Source organism: Drosophila suzukii, chromosome 2L (assembly GCF_043229965.1).
Source record: "Drosophila suzukii chromosome 2L, CBGP_Dsuzu_IsoJpt1.0, whole genome shotgun sequence".
Taxonomy (NCBI): Eukaryota; Metazoa; Arthropoda; class Insecta; order Diptera; family Drosophilidae; genus Drosophila; species Drosophila suzukii.
In genome coordinates, this window is record NC_092080.1 from 5,803,874 (window position 1) to 5,814,983 (window position 11,110).

The following is an 11,110-nucleotide window of genomic DNA, read 5'->3' on the forward strand; positions in this document are numbered from 1 at the left end:
GAAAGTAGTGAGCAGCAAGTAGAAGGGAGAAAGTACACACTGCGGAATCAGAAGCAACCGGATGTTTAGCATGCACTCGTATAAAAAACAGGGATCAAGACAAATAAAATTACGTATACGCAGTGTGGGGTTCACAGGTATTTCCTAGGATTATTTACTTAACTGTATGTTTAAATGCATTATTATAAAAAATTATATATCTGCTTGTAACATAAAATATTTTCATTCTTAGTAATAAGGTAAGTTAATAAAAATTCTAGCCTACAAATATTTTTTTAACCCAAACTTTTAAATTAAGGTTATTAAGATCTTATTATCACTTTAAAGAACAACCATACCAACAATTTAATCTCTTCCTTTATACAAATAGAATTTATTAATAGTGTGGCTGTCATTGGAGTGTGTTCGTCATTTTACCTAGATGTATCTACAGCTTTTGCTATATATCTCGTATCCCACTTGATTTTAGAACCCAAAACTGTATTTTTCCGAGTATAGCCAACGCACACCCACACTCAACATCGCCGAAAAACAAGCACAACAAAGTGCACACACAAGCTGTTGAGACGGCAGGATCAGGAAAATGGAAAATGGAAAACAGGAGTCGGGTGCCAGGACGAAAAGGAAGTCCAAACGCCGTTGAGGCGACAACAATTGTGCATTTGAATGCCGTTTGGGGCCCTCGTGCAAGACAGCATATTTCGCTGGGGGGCAAAAAACAAAACTATGCCAAAACAAAAAACAATCCAAGAAAACGGAGTCGCACACATAAAAATGTCAACACATTCAGATCCACCGAAGGGGAAGCTGTGGTTTTTCGAATTTTTAGAGTTCGCTGCTGCCAAAACTTGTGGAAAATGTGGTCTTAAATGGGGAATATTTCACAATGTACTGAGATAGGAAATAAACCTGAAGTTTCTTGGGAGATTTGATAGATATTTTTATAAGCTGAAACATACTTGCAAAATACTGGAAATACTGGATATCTAGTTAATATTTATTATATTAAAAATAAAACTAGGTATTACATTTTTAAGGAATCTGAGCTTAAACTAATTAAACATGAAAAATAAAAAAATACATTTTAAAATACTAAACTTACATAGATTAATGTAGATCCTGCTAAACCAGGATAAGCCCCATTTCCGCACTTCCTGTTTCCATTTTTTTTATGCTCACTCTAATTGCTCTTGCTTTCGAGTGCTGCCATTTCGGAATAACCTTAGCCAACATTGTTGGGCTCGTTTCGGGACACTTTGTGGCCTAATTAATAAGGCAGGCACCTGGCCAAGTCCTGAGGACGAGGCCCAAAGGACACGCACGTAAAGCACATAAAGAAATTGCTAAAGTTATTAAAAACAAACACTTGGGAGGTAGAACAAAGGAAAAAAACTACGCACACGCGCACTTTTTATGGCCAGCCATTTGGAGGAGAATAAAACGAAGGACGAAGGACGCAGGACTTGGGAGCATTCTGCCCACATTTTGGCCAGCGGCCAAACACACACATCAATGGGCTGTAATCTCTTAGAGCCACGGTAGAATCCAGCGGATTGACAAGGGTTAAGAGGGATTTTCGTGGTATCAAATGGCGTAAGCAGATTAAAAATGGGAAGGGCGTTAGGGTTTTTATAAAATATTAACCTTTTATAAATATTTTAATAATTGAGGGAAGGTTTACCAATATAATAAAAGATCTTTAAATCTATTCCATCCCAAATTAATCGTGGTGTATGTATTGCGTGACAATTTAAGCCCAAGAACATATTTAAAAACACGGTTCCTCGATGAGGTTGGACGTTTTTTTATAATGTTTATAATTATGGGCTTATCAGGGGTTAAACTTAAATCTATTCCAACACAAAAATTAAGTCTTGGTTTATTTCTATGCGGAGATTTCTGTGACACCCCTGTATATGGTTTTCCCTCTAAGAAATGTGGTGATCAATGATAATTTCGATAATAAACTTTCTTTAAATAATTTAAAAAATAGGAAAACAAATTAAAACAAGCAAGTATTTTATTTAAGTTCATTAAAATAAGATAATAGCAAGCAAAAATACTTTATATGCAGTATATTGTCTCAAAATCTTTCCCAAATATTCACTCAAACATTTTGTCTAGTGGGAAAGTGTGTCCACATAGGAAACCCCAATATCTGGACAGATTTAAAAGGGGGAATTTAACCCGACTGTGGCCGGATTGCATAGCAGCTGTCTATTCCCAAAACAGGAAGCCTGCAACAGCAAGAAAAGCATCTGAAATAAAAAGCCCCAAGGTGGAAGAAGAAGCTGCAGTTTTCAGCGCACATTTCAGATGCGTTCGCATCCGCCGCTCTTGAATTTCCCACAGCGACCACACAAGCCGCCCACTCCGCCCCCTTAACCCCCAACAGCCCAACCACCCAACCACCCCCTCTAATGCCCAAAGCCTGCCAAGTCATGTTTGCATGACGAAGTTTTCCTCAAACCATTTGGGCTAATATTTTAAGTTGGGCGAAGCTGGCAGTGATTTGTAACCTTTGATGACTTGGCGGGCTAAGCGAATGGCGGGGAAAAAACAGGGGTTAAGGGAGCCCGAGAGCCGCAGTTGGTAGTCGGAAATTAGCGCTAATCTTTGTAATTCCAACAGTATTAGGGATGGCTCTCAAGTGGCTGGATAAAGGGGAGAACCAGTGGAATAATTGTTCAAGTGGCTGAGCTGCCAATTTCAGGCGCTTAAAGTTCACTCAATCCCTGCTTGACCTCAAGCGAAATAATCTTAACTTCACTAGATTTATTTTTGGCATTTTAACTTTCTACCGATTTGCTCTGAACTCTTCTTTAAACTCCTATTTGCTCATATTTTTCGAATGTTTAAGCAACCTTTACTCATCGTCTTATTTAAGCATCAGCAGCCCAAACATAATTCACAGATCTGTTTTCCAATCGCCTTCTGTTGGTGTTTCTCGATGAAAAACTGGCATATGTCACACTACCACCCCCAATTTCCCATTTTCCTGGTGATTTTTCCCTGGCACATGGTACCACACAATAGGCTCCTAACTTGGAATCCCTATCCCATCTCCTCTGGTCACTTCTGCACCAACAATCCGTTGGGCTCAGGGACGTTTAACTCTTTTGTTATCCGTTTTAACACAAGGGGTATTTCTGGTCTGCAAGGGTATGATGAGCTCAATAACGATTAAAAATTGTAAAACATTATATACATTATATTATATATTGTCTTAGAACAATCAACTGGCTGGTTGGTTTTCTGAAAATGTTGTTAAATGTGTATTATCTCATTTTAAGATCCTAATATATCCATGATTTGTATTAAACTGATTTTAAAACCTTTAGATCTGATATACTAATAATATTTCTGAAATCCATATTTATTTCAAATAGCCTTCAGAGGGTACCAACAATTTCGAATGTCTAAAGTTGTTTCGAGAACTTGTTGGTATTCATTATTTTGGGCTTGTATTCCTTTTTTGGGGATGAGTTCTTGTTCTTGCCAAAGGAAGATGAAGTGGGAGTGGATGGGTGTTTTTTGGCGTCAGCTGGTTAAACACACAAATGGTGAATGGAGTCGCAAATCAGAAGGAAAACATTGTGCAACCCGAAGAACCAGAAACAGAGGTCCCAAAAGCCAGTCGCATATTTTGACTCAAGTTAATTTGGGAGTGGGTAAATCTTGGGACTGCAGGACGTGATGGAAAGCCGGGAATGTTAGGGGTGGACTCTGGTCATTGTCGCACACAAAGTTGCCAAGTTGAACTTCGCCCGCTTATGGCCAAGAAAACACGAAAGTTGATCAAGAACTAAGTTTACCTCATCGACGAGGTGCAACAAAGAATCTTTGCCGCCCACTCATGAGCACTGAGAAAAATACAATATTAAAAAATATTTAAGTACATAAAATTGATGGACATTTCCAAGATAAATATTCATATGTAAATATATGTTATTAAAAAAAAAATCTTTTTTTGCTTTAGGATTTGATGTTAGTAGAAGTAAAAAACTAAAAGCTAAACATTTATTAGGAAGTAGTATATCTGAATAAATGTATTTTTTTCTAGTGTCTTAGGTCACTATTTTGCCAAAGACAATAACTAATTTCCACCCATCACACGTCAAAGTTGCTCCACCTCAGGTTTTAGTTTCCCTTCGAATAACTCCAAGTTTTTGCGTCAACTTTGTACCAGTTATATGTATTGGCTGCAGTTTGAAGACACTTCGCAGATTTCTTTTGGTCCCGTGTGGCTTCCATTGCCACTTCTCGACTTCCTTGGAAAATCTTAAACTTTCGCAAATTCTTTGTAGGAAGTCAAGATGCGGACGGGTTTTATTCGTAATTAGTTGGAGGAAGTTGGGTAAATTGAACTGAGGGCAAGTCACACGGTTTTTAACGTGATATCAGGATACAACTGATCGACAAAGAATTTAAGCCCTAAACAAATTCAGGAACTAGAAATTCTTATAAGTAACTATTATTGATGATCCATATTTTACAAAAATAGTTTTAAATCATAAAACTCCCTTATTTTTTTTAATAAAGCTCCCAATCATTTCGCTCACTGGTTAACATAAAGTTCCCCTACCTACATGTCAATAGATGTAATAAACCATCATTCAGTTCCAAATTTATCCCTGATTTCTCAAAATTCCCATGGCAACTGTCTTGTGCCAAAGGTCAGAGACACCGAAATCTCGGTTTGAACCTTGTCAGTCCCCCTGCTAGCCACATTTTACAGTGGGTCAGAGGTCCATCATCCCACCCACTTCATCACAGCCATCATACAACCGCCCTTCAATCATGTTTTGGTCCTTGTTCGAACGCCTGCTGACAGTTCTCCCGCAAATTTCATTCAATTTGCGAAAACACAAAACCGACACCGAAACAGAAACTGAAAATGAAACTGAACCCAAGAAAAGTCTCAATTTCGAAAATGGGGCGTATGGGCGGGGTCAAATTGATGAACATGACCGAAGTTGGCCGCTCTTTGCTACTTTTTGCACCGAAACAAAGGAGGAAAAGCAAACATTTTCATGTTCTTCAAAGTCTTCAATCAAAATGCGTCGGCAAAGTTTTAATGCGTTGCATGCGCTGCCTACCCTCCATTTACTCTAAAAATAAGTAAGGAAAAAACTATACCGGAGGAAGTTTTTAAGTGACGAAATGTGGAGGCGTGGCAAGCTGGCTCCTGCCGCACAGTTTGATAAATGATGTGTCGAAAATAAATGATTATGCTTTCAGGGGGACTCCCCACAAAAGTTTTTTTGTTTTACATTTTGCCACTTTCCTGCTTCCTTCACTTTTTGTTATAATTTCCTCTCATTTTAAGCTGTTCACTCCGCAAAACTTGATGTACTATAAGTTCATCTATTTGCATGCCTCATTTGCCGTATTGATTTTGTTTTGCTTTGCTTCCTAGATTTGTTATTTCTGCCCAAAATGAGGAAAGGTGGTGGCACATTTGTTTCCATCAAATTCGGCTTAAGATTTACATTTTTGTTTTGGTAATTTGGGGATGAAAAATTAGGATTAAATGGAGTGAACTAGATTTGCCAAGAAAATGTTTCAAGAGAGTTTTGTAAAGGTTTGACTACAGAGGTTGTAAACTATACACTCCAGAACCCAGAGAAAATTACATTTTTACTTGTGTAAACAGTTTTACTGGACCGAGGGTCAACGCTATTAATAAGAAATTTGTAACACAGGTTAGATCATCGCCTTTCTCCTCTACTCTGGCGCCTGTTCCTTGGTGGCTTCTCCCTGGGCCGCTTGGATGTTGGGTTTATCCCCTGATCCCTCGGCGGCCGCCACCAGAGAAGCCGACGATGTCGATGGACGCAGTACTACGCTGCTGTCACTGCTCTCGCTACTCGAATCGCCCACATTTAGATCGTTGCTCAGAGATTCGGCGGGAGGAGGAGGAGCAGGAGCCGCGGACACCGGAACTGGTGGCACCAAGTTCGGAGTCCCAATGCAGATGCGTTTGGACGGCGGCGGAGCCACATGACCCAGTCGGGCATTGGTGATGGTTGTGCCGGGAGACACTGGCTCAAAGGCCATCAGTTCTCCGAAGTAGACGTGCTGGATCACGGGAAACTTGGAGAGAATCTGGGGGTTGTTTAGAAAGTAAGTTGGGGTTGTATCTAATACAATATTTCATTGTAAACCACAAAATAATCGTTTAAAAACCTCTAAGTGGTTCTTCTAGCTAAAAATCTCAGTTAAAGACCTCACCTCCTTTTGATACATTTTCACCAGGCCTGCATTGATCTTAACCCATGAGGGCACATCCGTGATGCTCCACAGCTGGTTGGAGTGCTCGCCAAAGTGACCAGTCTTGACCTTGCAGATGTAGTCGATGCAGCTGATGAACATGAAGTGATCCTTGAAGTCACTGATGATTTGCTCGTCCACGAACTTCGAGGGATCGAAGGGGCTTTTGACTGAAAAAAGATTTATAATTTGAATCTCTAGAGGATTCTATCCAAAAACCCACCTGCTAGCTGCGCACTGCCCCAGATGAAGGGCACGAACTGAAAGTCGTCTAGGGACCAGACTCCCTGACTCCCAGCTGGTTCCATGTTGTAGGTGCGCTGCAGCTGCCTGACGAACTCCAGATATCGATTGAAGAGCCTCAGCGCGGCGCTGACGATGTCCTGTTCCTGCAGGATCTCGGCCTTGAAGAGGGAGCACAAGAAGAAAAGGAAGGACAGCTCGTGCCCGGTTCCGTAGTCAATCCTGGTTGCATTGCCAAAAGACTCCATAAGGTACTGCTCTAGCTCGTTCTGGTACCTCTTCTTGGCGGCGGGCAGCAGCTGCTCCAGCAGTTCCGGCAGCTGCTCCCGCATCTCCTGGGCCCAATCCCTGTAGGCCTTGTTGCCAAACCGCTGGGGCTGCTCCAAAGGAGGATGTTGCTCTACCAATTTCTCCAGGGAATCGAAGAGGCGCAGCAGCTTCCTCAGCATTTCCGACTCGAACACCTCGTCCGTGGTCTTGATCCCCTGAATGGCCGAACTGGTGCCATTGATGTAGCCTATCAAATCATGGTAGGCGCGGGATCTTTGCCAAATGGCTAGGTCTCCTAGATTTTGCACTCTCTTTGCAATTGCCGGCAGTTTACCTGGAATACAATTGGTTAACACGGTTTGATTTCATTAGGAATACAATCTGCGCACCTTCTCCTTGGATATTGGCATCCGCCATTCTCGCAAACTAGTTGTTTAACCTTGATTTAAAGTTGTTTTGTTCGGGAGTTACGTTTTGTTTGTTATTTTAAGGGCATGGTCTTCTTCTTACTCCGTTGCAAGGAGTTGAGTGCAACAGTGTCATCTCTAAGTATGACCGTTTGCATATGCAGCCAATGGATTAAGGGCGTTTACACTGTGAAAGCAGAGGTTGCTGGAATGAAAAAAAATATATTATGCGAACCATAAAACATGTACAATACAATCCAGTTGGAGCTGCAAAAAACTAAAATATAAATAATTATAAAAATAAATCAAGTAAATATATTTAGGTTAAATATATCTAGGATATATAAATGTGTTGAAGACACAGCTGCAGATGCAGCATAGTGTGAACCGCATCACAGGTGCAATGCGATAGTTTTTAGTTATCGTATAGTTGACCATTCCTATCCGATAGATAACAACAAACTCCGCCTACGCCGGCAGACCGCCACGAAAACCAGAAAAAAACAAAATATCTTTGACTTTAAAGCTGTTAAAATATATTTGAACCATGATCGAGACACTGTATAACCTGCCCTTCCACATCCTGGTGCCACCCAACATCAAGGTCCGGAAATTCAGCATTCCAATGCCCTCGCCAATGGCTGTTTTCAGTGTGATACTGTTTTCCTATTTTCTGGTGACAGGCGGTGAGTTTTTACTAAGTTATTGCTATTAAGATCAATTTATTTTGGTGTATTACCTACAGGCATTATTTACGACGTGATCGTGGAGCCGCCCAGTGTGGGAGCCACTGTGGATGAGCATGGGCACTCCCGTCCCGTGGCTTTTATGCCTTATCGGGTGAACGGGCAGTATATCATGGAGGGCCTGGCCAGCAGCTTCCTGTTCACCGTGGGCGGACTGGGATTCATCATCATGGACCAAACCCACTCACCGGGAAAGACAAACCTCAATCGCCTGCTGCTCACCGCCATGGGATTCATCTTCATCCTGGTCTCCTTCTTCACCACCTGGCTTTTCATGCGTATGAAGCTGCCCAGCTACCTGCAGCCGTAAAAACTCTTCTGAAAACAGACAGATCAACGCTCTCTTAGTATTCTCTCTCAGTCCAAAATCTCTAAATCGGGGATGCCCCCGAAATCTCTTTCAATTTAATTCCAATCGAATTTCCATGTAATTTAATGTAGAATTTAACGAAAGAGATCAAAGGGACATCACCGTATAAGAAATTCCAGTTTAAATGGCTTTAAGCTTTTGAAAATACAATAGAGGGCATTTCTGTAACTGATTTTATTATTGGCTGTGTGGAAAAGCCAATAAATTGTATTGTAAACAGTTTCAGAATACCCTTTTATTTCTCTATTTTTCAAGGATGTCGAATAAATAATATAATTATACCACAAATTAGAACAAGATAATACTACTTTAATATTTAAAGCTTTTTACACTTCTTTAACGTTGTCACAATTATACAATTTTTATTTTCTTGAATAGTTCCTTCAATTTTCTGGTTAAGTCAGTTTGATTGCTGATTTTATAGACCCTCAAACATGTCGCCTATATGAGCATATAAAATCGGGTAAAAACAAACTTTAGCGTCCCATGACTCTCAGTTCAGTTCGCGCTGTTGGCTTGTTTGGCTCGGTAGTTCGTCCGCAACGTGCAAAAACGCTATCCATCGCCTATATAATTTTAGAATCTATTTTTGTTTATAAATATTCAGTACCTACATATATGTATGTGCAATCAAAGTGAAAATTAGCTAAATAGTTACCAAGAAAAGTGAAGAAAACTCGATTGTTAACCAAAGGAACCAAAAACCAAACAATCTTTTTCCGTTCTCCAAGTGATGTAACCTCGAGGAATACGAATACTCTCCTGCTCTTTTCTCCCAGCGGTTTCTGCGTCGCATTTTGTTTACTTCTTGGGCAAAAACCATAACAGAGACATGTCGAAAAAGTGCACTGTGCGCTCGCTGAGCGATAGTGCTTTGGCGGAACTGGCCAACTTGTTGGTGTCCACCATCAGTTATGTGCAATATGCTCCGGATGTCCATCTTGACATTAACATCGTGATGGTGGAGCTAAACGAATACCTGTCCCAGTTGGGAGCTACTCCGAATATATACCAGGATCTGCTCAGGGTCATCCTAAGCTCGGATTACCTGGACGCCAACATGAGGTTCACCTGCCTGCAGATGCTGCTCAACTGCGGGGTCACTTTTCTGATGACCGAGGTGTTTCCCTTCAGCTATTACGAGAAAATCTTGCAGGTAATTGAAGTATATTACCATTTTAAAAACCGATATTGATGGCCTTTCTTATTCCAGGTGATTGCAGCCCAAGGAGCCGGATTACGGGTGTTAAATATCAAAGGAATCTGGGTTAAGGAGGAGCACATGCACTACATGTATGATATAGTCAGAAAATGCAACCAGTTGGTCAAGCTGTATGTGCCCTATATAGCCAACGATCGGTTGCTTGAGGAGATCGGAAAGTGCTGCACACGCCTGCAGATATTGGACATTTCTGGCGAGACTGATATTACGGAAATCGGAATTGATTTTCTGGCCAAAGGCGTCTGCTCACAATCCCTGACTGTTGTGGATGTGGGAATGCCGGGAGAGGAGAACATATGCTACTCGGACATTGCCCTAATCCTGGAACATTGCCCCCAAGTAGAGACACTCTCCACATACTCCTTCGTGGGGGCCTCCTTGAAATTTATCCACGATAATATTGACGATCGGTTCAAGTGCCGCTTAAAATACATCCATGACACGGGCACGGATGAAGCCACCTTGCAGGTTATCATGCAAACCTGTCCTAGGCTGGAAACCCTTTATCTCGACTCTCCGAAGACAGGAAGCCTGAGAGCTCTACACACGCGCAATTTAAGGAAACTGAAGATCTACAAATTTGTGGTGGCCGAGTTACTTCCGCTGTTGGAGCGACCAATTGGCAGGAACCTGCGACATCTCACGATGATCAAGGGCTTGGGAAACCTTGATCTAGGGAAGTTGGCTCGTCTCTGTCCTTCCCTGATCGATCTCGACTGCTACATGATTGATAGTCTGTCCTACGGACAAGGACATGCAAAGTTCCAACAGCTGGAGGGTCTGGAGATCCTAAGTAGCGCTATCATGAACAGTTCTTTAAAGGCTTTCCTTTGTAACTCCACGGATCTGAAGAGATTGGCGGTGGACACTGTGGATTTTACGGATGAGGATATAATGAGGTAAGAAAATGTAATTTCATTATTAACTTAGTTCCAATTATGATTTTTCTTATTGTCCAACTTCATTAATAAATCTTAAATTTACAGCATGTTTATGCAGCATGACTTTAATGTTCTGGAGGATGTGTGGTTTACTTTGGCGCCAGATCTTACAGTACAGTCTGTGGAGGTAAGTATCTAGTTAATACAACTGATTTCTTTATTAACAATTAATATATTTCCAGTTACTAATGGACAGTTGTCCAGAACTGCAGTCCGTGGGTCAGTTAACCGGCTGGTCCCTAACACCCGATGATCTGGCGCTGATTAGAGGACTTTTAAAAAGCGGAAATTCGAGCATTGTACTGACACCAAACGGTTTTCTAGCTTGAGTATTATTTATACTTGCCTTTTAACCACTAACATTTATTAATCTAAACTAATATATTTATTTGTAATATTTAATTGTATTTTTCTAATTTATCTTTTTAGCGCCTTCAGTAGCCCTATTGCTGATGTCTCTTTCCCGCCAAGAGGAGCAAACTTTGTTGTGAACGAATCAAGTGTTGTGTATTCTAATTTTCTTGTGATATTATAAAAATAAAGTTGTTTAAATTTAAAAATCAACGGAAGTCAGTGTGACCAGATGTGTTGATTCAGTGCAAGAAGTAGAGTGTTTAGCTTCTGGAGGTGGCAACACA

At 40.9% G+C, this 11,110-nt stretch overlaps 3 protein-coding genes across 5 annotated transcripts; 2 read left to right on the forward strand and 1 right to left on the reverse strand.

Annotated features, from left to right (window-relative positions):
- Window positions 1–5,637: 5,637 nt before the first annotated feature.
- Ptpa (Phosphotyrosyl phosphatase activator) lies at window positions 5,638–7,334 on the reverse strand. Its single transcript, XM_017067686.4, has 4 exons — window positions 7,176–7,334; window positions 6,497–7,120; window positions 6,235–6,443; window positions 5,638–6,108 (listed from the first exon to the last, which is right to left on the reverse strand). Exons 1-4 carry the CDS (start codon window positions 7,201–7,203, stop codon window positions 5,728–5,730), a joined length of 1,242 nt encoding a protein of 413 aa, XP_016923175.3. The 5' UTR covers window positions 7,204–7,334; the 3' UTR covers window positions 5,638–5,727.
- Window positions 7,335–7,650: 316 nt separating this feature from the next.
- Window positions 7,651–8,597, forward strand: LOC108004689 (putative oligosaccharyltransferase complex subunit CG9662). Its single transcript, XM_017067700.4, has 2 exons — window positions 7,651–7,879; window positions 7,939–8,597. Exons 1-2 carry the CDS (start codon window positions 7,741–7,743, stop codon window positions 8,247–8,249), a joined length of 450 nt encoding a protein of 149 aa, XP_016923189.1. The 5' UTR covers window positions 7,651–7,740; the 3' UTR covers window positions 8,250–8,597.
- A 186-nt stretch (window positions 8,598–8,783) lies between these two features.
- Window positions 8,784–11,036, forward strand: LOC108007124 (uncharacterized). Of its 3 annotated transcripts, none has more exons than XM_065862831.2 (5): window positions 8,784–9,465; window positions 9,523–10,430; window positions 10,518–10,599; window positions 10,655–10,787; window positions 10,902–11,036. In XM_065862831.2, the coding sequence occupies exons 1-5, from the start codon at window positions 9,142–9,144 to the stop codon at window positions 10,961–10,963; spliced, it is 1,509 nt and encodes a 502-aa protein (XP_065718903.2). In that variant the 5' UTR covers window positions 8,784–9,141; the 3' UTR covers window positions 10,964–11,036. The 3 variants fall into 3 exon arrangements, with proteins under 3 accessions (XP_065718903.2, XP_016926220.2, XP_016926227.2); XM_017070731.4 differs by having other exon boundaries at window positions 8,789–9,465; window positions 10,655–10,801; XM_017070738.4 differs by having other exon boundaries at window positions 8,792–9,465; window positions 10,655–10,771.
- Window positions 11,037–11,110: the final 74 nt, after the last annotated feature.